The 14,393-nt window shown below is 46.4% G+C and overlaps 2 protein-coding genes across 3 annotated transcripts; both read left to right on the top strand.

Moving 5' to 3' along the window:
• Positions 1-4,874: 4,874 nt before the first annotated feature.
• LOC103645569 (katanin p80 WD40 repeat-containing subunit B1 homolog) lies at positions 4,875-8,223 on the top strand. Of its 2 annotated transcripts, XM_020547289.1 has the most exons (12): positions 4,875-5,176; positions 5,272-5,324; positions 5,436-5,507; positions 5,588-5,659; positions 5,912-6,042; positions 6,119-6,226; positions 6,332-6,558; positions 6,743-6,845; positions 7,007-7,077; positions 7,639-7,662; positions 7,830-7,900; positions 8,042-8,223. In XM_020547289.1, exons 4-12 carry the CDS (start codon positions 5,649-5,651, stop codon positions 8,061-8,063), a joined length of 768 nt encoding a protein of 255 aa, XP_020402878.1. In that variant the 5' UTR covers positions 4,875-5,176; positions 5,272-5,324; positions 5,436-5,507; positions 5,588-5,648; the 3' UTR covers positions 8,064-8,223. The 2 variants fall into 2 exon arrangements, with proteins under 2 accessions (XP_020402878.1, XP_020402877.1); XM_020547288.2 differs by lacking the exons at positions 4,875-5,176; positions 5,272-5,324; positions 5,436-5,507; positions 5,588-5,659 and having other exon boundaries at positions 5,679-6,042.
• A 4,329-nt stretch (positions 8,224-12,552) lies between these two features.
• LOC100277671 (Regulator of Vps4 activity in the MVB pathway protein) lies at positions 12,553-14,052 on the top strand. Its single transcript, NM_001151178.2, has 2 exons — positions 12,553-13,100; positions 13,191-14,052. Exons 1-2 carry the CDS (start codon positions 12,630-12,632, stop codon positions 13,773-13,775), a joined length of 1,056 nt encoding a protein of 351 aa, NP_001144650.2. The 5' UTR covers positions 12,553-12,629; the 3' UTR covers positions 13,776-14,052.
• Positions 14,053-14,393: the final 341 nt, after the last annotated feature.

Below are 14,393 nucleotides of genomic sequence, written 5' to 3' on the forward strand. Positions count from 1 at the left end.
ATCCAAGCGCAAGAGCTCAAAAGAACACGGCAAATCTCTCTCGCTAGTCACTAAAGGCTTGAGTGGAATTGGAGAGGATTTGATCTCTTTGTATGTGTCTAGAATTGAATGCCTAGCTCTTGTAAGTGGTTAGAAGTTGGAAAACTTGGATAGATATGAATGTGGGGTGGTTGGGGTATTTATAGCCCCAACCACCAAACTTGACCGTTGGCTGGAGCCTTCTGTTCGATGGCGCACCGGACAGTCCGGTGCACACCGGACAGTCCGGTGCCCCTGCCACGTCATCACTGCCGTTGGATTCTAGCCGTTGGAGCTTCTGACTTGTGGGCCCGCCTGGGTGTCCGGTGCACACCGGACATGCACTGTTTGATGTCCGGTGCACCGGTATGGGCAGCCCTGACGTCTGCGCGCGCTGCGCGCGCATTTAATGCTGCGCAGAGAGCCGTTGGCGCCGCAGAGAGCCGTTGCTCCGCTGGCACACCGGACAGTCCGGTGCACACCGGACAGTCCGGTGAATTATAGCGGAGCGGCTGTCGCGCGAACCCGAGGCGGGTGAGTTCAGGAGGCCGAGCTTCCTTGGAGCACCGGACATGTCCGGTGCACACCGGACAGTCCGGTGAATTATAGCGCGCCGCCTTCCGAGAATTCCCGAGAGTGAAGAGTTGGAGTCTAAGTCCCCTGGTGCACCGGACAGGTACTGTTCACTGTCCGGTGGCACACCGGACAGTCCGGTGCGCCAGACCAGGGGTGCCCTCGGTTGCCCCTTTGCTCCTTTATTGAATCCAAAACTTGGTCTTTTTTTATTGGCTGAGTGTGAACCTTTTACACCTGTATAGTCTATACACTTGGGCAAACTAGTTAGTCCAAAGATTTGTGTTGGGCAATTCAACCACCAAAATTATATAGGAACTAGGTGTAAGCCTAATTCCCTTTCAGTTTCAAAATCTAAGCAAAAATCCAAAAAAACCCTAAAGAATGGGCCAAGGAGGGATCAAAGCTACAATGTCTAAGTTTTGCACCTCCACACACTAGACATGTTTTTTTGTTTTCGCTTAGGCCCGTTTGTTTTCCTTCATTTTGAGGAATTAGAATATAACTAATGATGTAAGTTATTTTTTAGAATATGACATTACATAACTTTTTAAAATTTATATATAAGTTTATCTCAAATTCGTGGAGTGACAGATAGAAATTGATTTTATAGATTTACATGCTATTTTTTCTAATGTACAATTTATATCACACTGTTCTACTTGTTTTTCCATAGCATAAGTGTATTGAATAACTATCTCTCTCATATAATTTAAAATAATATACAAATTTGTTATATATATATATATTAACTTAATTAGTTTAGTCTAAATTATGATTATTATAATGAAATTCAATTTCAACGAAACAAACGGGGCTTTAAATTTATTTTATCATGGATGATCTTGTGTCTTACAAAATCTAAGCAAAAAGCCGAAAACACACAAGAAATGAGCTAAATAGAGACCGAAGCTACCAAGTCTAGTCTTAGAATGTCTCTAACAACATCCTCTAAATTTCGTCCTTTAAAAAAATATTATCTGTCCTTTACAGCACTCTCTAAAAGATTTCGTCCTCTATATATTCTGCATCTCCAGTAACGTTCCCTAAATTCGGTCCTTTATATCTACAGAGTTGACAAAATTTATAAACTATCATATTTTTTCTATCTTTTGCATGTAATTTGAATTTGTCCTAATGTACTTAATTCAAAAAACCTAATTAACATTTTCACTACGTCATTGTTTTGAGCATATATATATATATATAGATTGTATATTAGGAGCCCTGGACTTTCTTTAGTTATTGGAAGCCCAGGCCAGACAGTGCAATCCGGTCGAGCCGGACCAGGTCCAGACGTCTATAAAAGAAAATCTGTAGTGCTAGGGATCAGTTTTTACGCCCCATCTCGATTCATTAGCGGCGGTTGCCAGGCCGGCGGTGGCGGCGGTTCCCAGGCCGACGGTGGCGGCCCCCGTTCCAGAGGGCGAGCGGCGGCGGCAGCGCCCTTATGCGGTGGCGGCGGTTTCCAGGCCGGCGGTGGCGGCCCCCAATCCAGAGGGCGAGCGGCGACAGCGCCCTTGTGTGGTGGCGGCGATTCCCAGGCCGGTGGCCACAACTCCATTACCTCGACGCGCGGTGGCGGAGGTTCCTCGATCCGCAGCGAGGCCCTTGTGCAGGCAAGCGGCGGCGTCCCCGAAGCCCCGAGGAGGAGGCACTTCCAAGGCCGGCGAGCAAGCGACCCCCGTCGACGTGCGAGTAGCGACGACGACGCATGAGGCGCGATGTTCGAGCGAGCGATGTCACGGAAGGGGCGAGATGCGCGCAGCGATGATCGCGTGTGACATCCTCTGATCCGGCGCATTTTTCTTTTCGTTTATTGTGTTTTATGCCTACCACATGTATTATTTACGCTAAAAACTGTATGTTTTTATGCTTTAACACAGAGTTCGTATATCAGTTTACTGCATGCACATTTGAAAGACAATTCCTTGATTTATGCTGTTCTTAATTTGCGCGCATGCAATGGAAACTCCCACGATTTTGCCATAATTTTTGGATCTATATAAAAATAGAAACCGCATGCATGCGGCTGCCATGTTTTTCGGATCTGTCATAAAAATAGGATCGTAATAACAACCTACTAAAGCTATCAACCTCTAATTGACTCGGTATTTACGCTTATAATTGAGGGATTTTATGATCAAAACTTAAGGTTTTTACGCTCCACCCGGAGATGCGTCCACCAGTGAACAACATGCCAGATTTTTTACGCAGTGTAAGGAATTGCATAAATACCTAAACCGTGTAGTATAATTTGTTTCAGTATACATCATAAACTAGTTCTAATGCGTTTAGTTGCATGGCTGTTGGAGGGATCCTATATTTATGAAGGAAATAAAACATTAAATGTGATTTTTTGTTTCTATGCATGCAATTCATTTCCTTTCATTGCATATTCTTTCCATCATAAATTCGTGTGCATGCAGCATGTAGCAGATTTTTACGCAGTATACCGAATTGCATAATTATCTACACAGTGTAGCATATTTAGTATCAGTATATAACATAAAATGGTCATTACGAGTTTTAGTTGCATGTCTGTTTCAGCGATCCTAAATTTATAGAGGAAATAAAGCATTTAAAATAGAAACCGCCACACATATCTTTCCTAAATTTACGCGCATGCAAGGGAACGTGATTGACTCATGCATGCATTTTGCCATAATTTTAGGATCTGTATAACCGCATGCATGCGACTGCCATGTTTTTCGGATCTGCCATAAAAATAGGATCGTAATAACAACCTACTAGAGCTATCAACCTCTCATATTGGCTCGGTATATACGCTTATAATTGAGGGATTTTATGCTCAAAACTTAAGGTTATTACGCTCCAACCCGGAGGTGCGTCCACCAGTGAACAACATGCCAAATTTTTTACGCAGTGTAACGAATTGCATAAATACCTACACCATGTAGTATAATTTGTATCAGTATATATCATAAACTAGATTTAATGTGTTTTAGCTGCATGGCTGTTGGAGGGATCTTATATTTATGAAGGAAATAAAACATTAAATACGATTTTTAGTTTCTATACGTGTAATTCATTTCCTTTCATTGCACATTATTTTTATCATAAATTCGTGTGCATGCAGCTGGTAACAGATTTTTACGCAGTATATCGAATTGCATAATTATTAACACAGTGTAGCATATTTAGTCTCAGTATATATCATAAAATGGTCCTTACGCGTCTAGCTGCATGGCTGTTGCAGCGATCCTAAATTTATGGAGGAAATAAAGGATTTTAAAAACAGAAACTGCCGCACATATCTTTCCTAAATTTATGCGCATGCATTGGATCGTGTTTGACTCATGCATGCATTCCTTTTTTGCGCTAACAGACGTGGGGCAAGTGGCGCACCCGACAGCCTGTTTGGGCGCGCTGGTTGAACCAGTTTGCAGGGGTGATCGGCCTGGGCTTCCTTTAACTATTGGAAGCCCAGGGCTCCTGTTATACCTACCCTATATATATATATATATCTACAACTATTAAGACTCATCTGTAGACTGCCCCCGCCTCCCTACACTCGCCTCCCAGCCGTTAACCCCGTCGCGAAGCGCCCGCCGCGACCGCTTCGCACGCCCGCCGCGATCGCTCCGCCGCGAACCGCACGCACGCTGCGCCTCCCTACGCCCGCCCGCTAGCCGCTAATCCTACCGCGACCCGCACGCTTGTTGCAACTCACAAAATCATGGCGCTGCTGCTGCGGACGCTTTAGACGAACCCCAGGCTGGAGGGCGCCCTGGAGATGCTCCCGGTGCTCGAGGTCCTCTGCTGCGCCGCCGCCGGCCGTGGGGGGCGTGGACTGGTACAGCCTGTGCTGCGGCGGACGCTTCAGACGAACCCCAGACTGGAGGGCGCCCTGGAGATGCTCCTGGTGCTCGAGGTCCTCTGCTGCGCCGCCGCCGGCCGTGGGGGCGTGGACTGGTACAGCCTGTGCTGCTGCGGACGCTTCAGACGAACCCCAGACTGGAGGGCGCCCTGGAGATGCTCCTGGTGCTCGAGGTCCTCTGGAGGGTGCCCTGGAGATGCTCCCGGTGCTCGAGGTCCTCTGCTGCGCCGTCGTTCCCCTTCCCTTCCCCCACCCCATCGGCGATGCCTGGATCCGCGACCGCCGCCGTCCAACCCCGGCCTCCGTCTGTGACCGCTCCGTGGTGGCGCAGGCGCTGGAGGCATCCACATGACCGCATATTTCACGGCGCCGTGGGCTGGTGGCGCGACGTCAACGAGTCGCCGTGCTCTACGGCATCGTCTCGGCCGTCGCGCTGGTAAGCACCCTCCCGCTTCGCTTCGCTTCCCTGACCCCTGTCTGGTCCGATCTATCAAAATTTCCCGATCAGATGGGATTTTCTGTCGGTTTTGGTTGGTGTTCGTCTCGATAGCGCGTGCTGGTTTGATTTGTGGTCTTGTGGGACGAATTGAGAGAGGCGGCACTGTAACGTCCGCCGAGAATTCTGAATTCGCGGTGTTTAATTTCTATTGCAGGTCCAATTAATCAGAATCGAGTGTAGGGTGTCAGAGTATGGATGGACAACGCAGAAGGTGTTCCAGTTTCTAAACTTCCTTGTGAACGGCGGTGAGCCAGCATTTGTGCCGCTTGCATTACTTAGCTTCTGCTAGGTGTTTGATTTGGTGGACTGATCGATGTGAATGCTCTATTCCTGCTCGCAGTGCGGTCTGTCGTGTTTGTGCTGCGGCGAAATGTGCAACTTGTAGAGCCTGAGGTTTGTAACTGATTTGGTTATTATACTATACTCAGATGATGAATTTGTTGGAGGTCTTTAGTAATGGTTTGAAGCAATGTGGTACCTCAGATAATACAACATGTGCTTCAGGATATGCCCGGGCTTGCATTCTTCACGACATATGCACTTTTAGTGCTCTTCTGGGCTAAGATTTATTATCAGGTATTTCTTTTTGTCTCTGTTAGACCTCTATTGTTTTGTCAATGTTGTTGTGCCTCTTAATTTTTGTTCCTGTTCTCTAGGCACGTGCCATGTCGACTGATTGGCTTAGACCAACTTTCTATTGGATCAACGGTGTGGTCTATGCAATTCAGGTGAAAATTGAGGACATTTACCAACAATAAGCAATTGGTACTCTGGATTTTCAGTCAGTATTTTTCATTGTGGAAATGTGTGTCTATATCCTTCTGGAAAAAATGAATTATGAAAGAAACTTTAAACATGCTGGGTTCATGGTAGTCGAAAACGTTTTGTTATATCTTTGGATATCATGCTGAGATAAGACTTTAATTCTCTTGTTGTTGCATGCAACCTTCAATATATCTTGTCTCCTTGACAATGACCAGAGGAGTTTGTCGCGCACACTTTGAATGTCAATTGTGCCAAGTTTGGGAGGCGAGCATCAAGGATCCTCATCACTGGTGGGGAGGATTTGAAGGTCAATCTTTGGGCTATAGGGAAACCCGGTGCCCTCCTGGTAATTTCCTATCCTGACGGTTTATGTGTAATATCAATATGTCATTCTTGCTCTTTTTTGGCAACATCTACTTCAGGCTTTACAAGTCCAGTTGAGTCAGTAAGCTTTGACTCTTCTGAAGTTACGATAGGTGCTGGTGCAGCAAGTGGAACGATAAAAATATGGAATATTGAGGAGGCGAAAGGTATTAACCAGTGTTGGTACTCAACAGTCAGTGCATTGAAAACATGAACTGCAACTATGTCTTGCAATAATCTCAGTTTCTATTGACAATTTGCATAATGTGCAGTTGTTCGAACTTTCACTGGACACAAATCAAGCTGTGCATCTCTTGATTTCCATCGTTTTGGAGAATTCTTAGCCATTGGGTCTTCAGATACAAACATGAAAATATGGGATACTCGACAGCAGAGATGCATCCACACATACAAGGGTCATACCCAACGAATTAATGTGCTTAAATTTACTCCTGATGGCCGATGGATTGTTTCTGGTGGGGCTGATAACTCAGTGAAGGTAAAATTTTGAGCATGTCCGTTTAATCGTAATGCAAAGTATTCGAAGATCATAGAACCCAAAAATTAAGGCATCTTACAAATTACAGCATGATTATTGAGATAGACAATCTCGTAATATCATGATATAAAATTTTACCACATATTTCCCGATCATTAAAATTTTGTTTAAAATATATTGCTAGGTCTGGGATTTGACGGCTGGAAAACTCATGCATGATTTTTGTCTTCATGAAGGTCCAGTCAATTGCTTAGTTGTTCACCCCTATGAGTTTTTATTGGCTACAGGTAAATTTAGGTCCTATATACTCACACAGGATGTTGATTTACTAAAATAAGATTTCTATTATTTTTATTGAGGACCTATTACTCCCTCATGCTTCTTATTTGTACATCACCTGTAGATCTAAGTAACATATTCCATGTTGTCCTTTTCAAAACCTTTGCAGGTTCAGTTGATAAGACTGTTAAATTTTGGGACCTTGAAACTTTTGAGTTGATCGGTTCTGCTGGACATGAGGTACCATATCTATTTATAACGACTCACAAAATTAATTGTTCATATCCCCAGTTGAAGCTATTCTATGTTCAAAATCTGAATTAATATAGCCCTTGAAGGTCATATAGTGATCTGGAAAAAGCTGTTTTTGAGAATGCTATAGTTTTAAAAAGTTGTATTTAATCAATAGAATTTGGTCACATGCTTGAATTAAATGAAATATATTCAAACTAAGGTCTACCATTATGATTTTTTTTTTTAAAAAAAACTATTATGAAGTTTCAACCGTAGTCTGTTTGCCACTCTGCCCAAGTATGATTCATTCCAAGGATTCAAGGAACACATACATTCAGCATCAGTGTGCAGTTTTTTTGACTCTTCTGTAGACTATTGGCACTCTAAAGTCTAAAATAGATATATTGGTATGCACCTTTTGTCACTTTTCTTTAGACTGTTGCAAACCAGATAGTGGCACATATACCTGCTGTATTTCAATTTGATGAAGAATCTAATGTTACTGTCCATTCTCTATATAGGTTTTTTTTTCCTAGGATATAATTAACCTTTCCTTGCTTAATGCAGAACAACCGAGAATACTTTGAGCTGGTACGGATTCTATCATTAATTTCTTCAAATCATCATATTTCTGGAATTTTTGTGTGGAAATGGATGACATGCTTTCTGTAAACAAAGCACATGATCTGTAATCAGATAAACCAATTGCTTATTGTTGGTAAATGTCCTCAATTAGTAGTTAATGATTGGTTTTTCAGATATTATGGAGAGGTTACATAAAGATGGTATACTATCAAGGGCAAGCAAAGATGGTTATACAGTTAACCAGGTCAGCCCCTTCATATTCTGAAGCAAATTAACAGTTTTCTTTTCATTTCAGCTAGGTTCTGTTGGCAGGAAATAAAATCAGTCCTTCCTTCCTCGCTCATGTTGACGTCTTAAATTAGTAGTTAATGATTGGTTTTTTCAGATATTATGGAGAGGCTACATAAAGATGGTATACTATCAAGGGCAAGCAAAGATGGTTATACAGTTAATCAGGTCAGCGCCTTCAGAGCAAAATAACAGTAGGGTTATCTGCTACACGAATGGCTACATGTATCAATGGGATTAGTTCACTGCATAGATCGAACCAATTGCTTCAAGGGTTCCAAACATGATTGACATCGGGTGAGTTTACACATGTCGCACCACAACAGATCCTTCTTCAGCGGGATCCACCATCGATTTTGGTCGCGCGCCAGTCAATCGGTGGAGGCTATTGGAATCTAATGGCTGAGTCCTACGTTGTCCTTGTTCTTCCCCGCGACGGCCACCCAGATCCTCCTCGTCTGACCTCTCCTTTCTCATTTTTAGGCCTTGCACTGTATCTGCATCAAAGAGAAGGATCTGAGGTTACTCCGTTCGGAGGAGCAAGGTAAGTCGACTGCCTCTGTATCCGTCTGTGCTATGCTCTAGGTTGGGATTAGTTCTGACCTGCAAATTTGGCCCCCTTGCTGTTAACTTCCGTCTTGTATGAGGTCAAAAGAAAGGGAATAAGGGATGCTATCAGACGACGTGAAATCGTTGCTCAGGGCTGTCTGTATGATTGTAGATTAATAGCACAAATACTAATATAAATTTCTCTACAAAATTGTAAGTTTGTTTTGATCATGATTTTCATGGATGTTCTAGTGTAAATTTAGTCTTGATCCCATGTAGCAGCAGCACAGAAAGGAAGGATCTGATGCTGTTATCTTTGTTTGCTCCGCGTAGTGCTCTCACTGCTATGCAAGTGGTTTCACTGTGTCCCCTTCGACCTGTTGCGTCTGTCTTTCTCCTCTTCACTTCTTCAAGCCTTGTCCCTTCCTGATTTGACAATTTTGTTTTAATGATGGACTACTGCCTACTGGTGTGGTGACTACATCCGCTACGAAGGCTAGACCGCTAGAAGATAGAGAGGTGTCTGTGACACGGATTCTGTATACCATAGTGAATTGATGATTGAGAGACTATGCACGAGGCATGCAAATTAATAAGACTCATACAAGCGTCGAACAATGTGCTGATGATGATCAGAGACACAAGGGCAGCACATGATCAGGTTTTAACATGTTTGGCTTTCGAACAGGCTTTTCTCCAGATCCTCAAGGAAGAAGATCCAGTCAGATATGTGTCGATGCTCATCCCCAACGTACCTAAGTTATCAATGATATTATATGTTCCCGTTGCAACGCACGGGCACACACCTAATATATATATATATATATATATATATATATATTAAAAAATAAATAACGAGCCGTATGTTCATGTTTTTTTGGCTGTTTTCGTTTGCTTGCACTCAACCTAGCCTTTTTCTTTGGCCGAACATGCTGCCTACAACACTGGACCAAGCTGTCGCTTCTCGATTCCAATCATGGCTGCCGTCGCTCCTCAGATCTCTGTCCATGGCCAGCGCCACCTCCACTTGGCCCTCTGCTACAAACGCCGCCGCCTCTCCTCCCAATGACGTTTGTCGGCTGCTTTCTCCAACCAAGCCCAAGAAATCGATGCTCGCGTTTGGCTGGATGAAGCGACTCCGTGCGCTGCTGGTCGACGACGCCGTGCTCCACGGTCATCACCGCCACCTCCCAAGTCTGCGCCCGATTTCATAGAAAGGACAGATAGCGGGCGCACAGCGAATCGCTGAGAATAGCGTGTACGAATTTCGTCTGGTACTTTAGCAACTGGTTTACCGTTCATTGCTGGAGAGTCGTACCTGCCGCCCCTCCAACATATCGCAATAATCACCTATTTCTGTAATATTTTGGTTCTAAGTAAAGTTTTGAAATTTTAAATATTTTAATGTAAAAATAAAAAAACTCTATCTGCCCGCATCAGCCACTTGCTCGGAAGCTAGCCCGGCCTGTATGTGGCCTAGGAGTGCCCTGCTTCCCAAGGTGATCCGATTCGAAAAAGGGTCCACAGTCCTGTGTGTGGCCGAAGGCCAAGCCTGTGTGCCTAATTGGGTTAGGCGAGCGGACCAGGTCGGCTAAGGGCACGAGACGAGCTGACCTGTGACTTCTACTCGGAATCTCAGATCGATGCCGTTCAAAAAAATGGAATTCCCGTGCAAATCGTCTGAAGCGTCAACGGAAGCGTAGCAGAACCTTCCTGGGACAATGCATGGCAGAGGCTGGGCCATTCTTGTATCCCCGGGTAGACCTCAAAGTTTGGACCAGATCATTTGGTATCGGCACGGCATGATACGAAATAAGAGTGGCTGGCTCCAACAAGACCCTCTAAAGGGTCCTGTACCCTAAATTTAGAGGACGAGGACGTACTCTACTCCCTCCAGCAACGTCCTCTAAACGGTCCTCTAAATTTAGAGAACGTTGTTGGATCCTCTATATGTAGAGTTTCTCTAAACGGTTCTCTATCTATTTGAATACTTTAAACAACCGGTTTAATAAAACTAAAATATGTAAAATACATTTGAGAGTATGACAAATACGTATGTACAAAAATTAAAAAATTAAAAATATCTTTAATATAGGTATTTACATATAGAGGACGTGATTTAGAGGACGTTGTTGGAGAGAAAGTAGATATAGGAGATGGAATCTTTTAGAGAAGACTGTAAAGGACAGATATAGAGGATGTATATAGAGGACGTTGCTGGAGATAGTCTAAAATATGACTTGACACGAAAAAAAATAGGTATATCATGTTGTGCCTCAAACTTAGATACGATAGACGGCATGACACGACTAAATGGACCGTCATTGAATCGACACGACATGAAGTGAGGTACTAAATAGAAAACTAGCGTTTAAAAATGGTTATTTCATGTTCCAATATTTTTATCTCTTCATAAAAGTTATAGAAAACATTGATCTCTCTTTTTATATGATTTTTTTAGTTTATAGCAAAAGTTATGAATATTTTCATAATGTATTTTTTAGATATATATAAGTTTTTTTTGTCCCTATCGTGCTTAGGATGGTATCCTCCTGTCGTGCTTCGAGTCGGGTCAAGCTTAGTTTTTAGTATCTGGACACGTTACAACCTAGCCTACAATTATTTTCTGTCGTGTTGGTAAAAAAAAAAGTTAGCCCGAGTCCGGACAACTTTCAGCTCTAATCCTGTGGTGGTGCACGTATCCGTATCGTGGCAGCCTTGGGCGCTCACCGCGCTCACGTCTCTGACGTACCGTACGTACTGGAACCGATCAATCATCCCTGGCAAAACGTTAATTCACCAACAAGTCGCATTCGACGTTAATTATGTTGCTTCGTTTTTTCTTCCGTGGAAGGTGACTAGAAGCAGTCTTTTTCGCTGTTCTCTTATCAATACTCGATGGATGTTTTGGTGCAGCTGAGGCCGGCACGTCGTTATTATCCGGATATCTAATGCAATTTTTCAATGTTCGTTTGTGTCTGCAATTTTTTTTGACGGTTACCGGGCGAGAGCCTCTCCAAATGAACGGTAGAAAACCGTGAGAACGATATAAATCGAAATCAGGACCGGCCAGCTCGTAACCGCCGTCGAGCATATACCACTGAGCTACGGTCAGGGACGGAGCTAGGTAGCCATGGGCGGGCAGGATGTAGAAGGGGCTCCTGCTATAGCGGTTTAGTTGCTCCTCTTAACATTTAGGTGTGTGTGCGCCTGGACAATTTGCTGTGGACACTCTATCTGAATGCAACGAAGCCTAGTTCTTCGTTTTTGAAGAGAAGAAATCAGATCTAGAGTGATCGGCGGCACTCGGAAATGACAAAAGAAAATGTCAGCCGTAGAAAAGGGGAAGGCGCGTTTGACACAGTAAAAGCGGGCCTCCGGTCGCGACCTGGACGACGAAACCACACGTCACTCTCTATCATGAGACAGCGTCGATACCGACACGACGAGCCACTGCCTTGTAGACCAGGCCGTACGAAATGGAGGTGGTTATATACGGACGCACGCTCTCACAGAGTCACAGTCCCGCAACGTTTTCTAGATTAGTTGGCGCGACTGTTTCCTCCCCGTTCCCGGCCCGGCTCACCGTGCCGCAAGTTTCCAGCCGCAGTCGCTGCACCGTCGTTTTCGACTTCGACCACCCTGCTTGCCCAGCCAGGCAAAACGAATCGAAGACAAAGAAAACCGGCGCCACTCGCCGACGTGGCGATCTGCACCCGCCGACTACCGGTCCGGAGATCCCAGCAGCGAGCCGAGGACAGACAACCCCGGTCGGGCGGCCAAAACCCGCGTGCCGCGCGGCCGAAAAACGTGAGCGCGTCCGCTCAGACGTTTAAAAGCCCGCTCGCTTCGCCACAAAGCAAACCCACCACCACAAGGAAGGGAAGCGTATCAGTATCACCAGTTCACCATCCTCGGATCCTTCGCCTTAATCGCCCGCGTCAGCCATCTCACGTACCGGTCCTCCAGTTTCCTCCCATCTTTCACACACACCACGCCACGACCCGGCCCCGGGGTATAAAAGCACCAGGGCGAAGCCGCGCAACGACTCGATCGGCAGCAGCCAGGGCTCGCCTCGGGGGACCGCGTGTTGCTAGCGAGCTCGGTGCTGCCGGCTGCCGCCCCAGTGCGAGGCGATGGGGAGGAGGCTGGACGTGCTGCTGGGGCGGACGACGAAGCAGACGGCGCGGCTCAAGTCGCTGCTGGGGCTGGCGGCGACGCGCCTCGGCGTGGTGCGGGGCCACCGCCAGGTGCGGTGCGGGCAGGCGCGCGGGGACGTGGAGCAGCTTCTCCGCCTCGGCCACGCGGACCGCGCGCTGGCCCGCGCCGAGCACGTCGTGCGGGAGCAGAACGCGCTCGACGTCCTCGCCGAGCTCGAGGCCTGCTGCAACCTCATCGCCGAGCGGGCCGCGCTCGTCGACGACGCGCACAGGGGGGAGTGCCCCGAGGAGCTGCGGGAGGCGGCGGCGGGGCTGGTATACGCCGCCGCCAGGTGCGGGGACCTTCCGGAGCTGCAAGAGGTCCGGGCCATCCTCGCCGCCAAGTTCGGCAGGGAGTTCGTCTCCGCCGCGTCCAACCTCCGCAGCGGGTGCGGGGTCAACCCCAAGGTGAGGCCCGGCGGCGACCCGCGTACTCTGGCTGGCTGGCCGACTGACTTCTCAACCTTGGATTCTCGACTAAACTTGGATTCTCGACAGATCGTGCAGAAGCTGTCGACCAAGCAGCCGAGCCTGGAGAGCCGACAGCTGGTGCTACAGGAGATCGCCGCCGACAAAGGGATCGCCGTGCGCATCTACGAGCCGCCTCCTCCCTACGAGGACTCGGGGAGCTCCAACCACAGCCACAGGAAGACGGAGCACGATGGCGAGAGGATCAGTAGGACGCCACCAGTTGATGGCCGGGACGAAGACATCTCCGGCCACTCGGCGCAGAGGTACAAGGACGTGGAAGCGGCAGCTCAGGCCGCGTTCGAGTCGGCCGCCTCGGCAGCCGCCGCCGCGAAGGCGGCCATGGAGCTCTCGCGTGGGGAGCCCAGGGGGCCCGGTGACAGGAGGAGGGCAGGGAGGACGCAAATGGATGATCCTGAGATCGAGAAACAAGATGAGGTGCTTCATGGAAACAAACCCGAGAAGATTGGGCATGGCCGGAATTACAGTTCAGATGTTGAGATCACGCCGGAGGACGACGAGGCAAACCACGGCAACGTTGCAGTGGACGAACCGAAACAGCGGGAGCCTGCCAGGGGAAAGCCGGCATCGGTCAGAACAAAGTGGGGATTTTAGCGGCATCCAGATCGCAACGGAGGAGATGGTTTCTTCGTCTTGTCAATATATTGGCATGGAAGTTGTTTTTTTTCACTGTAGTAGTATGTAATTAACGACGGTTACCAAAAAAACACATGAGCGATTTGATTTATTGCCAACAGTTTGCACACTAGTACACTATGCCTGTACTAATGCTATGTTCTGTTAATGTGTAGCGTTAATTGTAGTACATGTTCTTTGGAGGAAAAATATTGATGTTGCAATTCAAATGATCTGCTTGGAAAGGATGAGATTGTTTTTTTATTATATAAGGAAGTAGATTATATATTATGAGGCAGGACAATACAATAAAGCGGTTATCCCAGAAGACAAATTGACAAATGTCATGGCAAGAAGTTTGGAAAATAATAATATATAATGATGCCAATTGCCAAGAAACAAATTGATGACACAGCACAACACAGCTCCAATGATCACACACAGCAATCACATAAAGGGAATGTGTGGCTAACATATGTGGAAGGTGCTAGCGCAAGGCTGGTGAGTCAACTCACACAAGTAGGATGATCCGAGATCCTCGTAGGCTACAGCCCCATCAGATGTGAAGACAGTGCAAGGCCACTGCGCGAGAAACGA

Source organism: Zea mays, chromosome 1 (assembly GCF_902167145.1).
Source record: "Zea mays cultivar B73 chromosome 1, Zm-B73-REFERENCE-NAM-5.0, whole genome shotgun sequence".
NCBI classification, from domain to species: Eukaryota; Viridiplantae; Streptophyta; class Magnoliopsida; order Poales; family Poaceae; genus Zea; species Zea mays.

Coding starts and splice junctions, on each gene's coding strand:
- LOC103645569 (XM_020547288.2), top strand. CDS start 5,871: ATGCAACCTTCAATATATCTTGTCTCCTTGACAATGACCAGAGGAGTT. Junction 6,227..6,331: donor GAATATTGAGGAGGCGAAAG/GTATTAACCAGT, acceptor CATAATGTGCAG/TTGTTCGAACTTTCACTGGA. Junction 6,559..6,742: donor GGGCTGATAACTCAGTGAAG/GTAAAATTTTGA, acceptor ATATATTGCTAG/GTCTGGGATTTGACGGCTGG.
- LOC100277671 (NM_001151178.2), top strand. CDS start 12,630: ATGGGGAGGAGGCTGGACGTGCTGCTGGGGCGGACGACGAAGCAGACG. Junction 13,101..13,190: donor GGTGCGGGGTCAACCCCAAG/GTGAGGCCCGGC, acceptor GATTCTCGACAG/ATCGTGCAGAAGCTGTCGAC.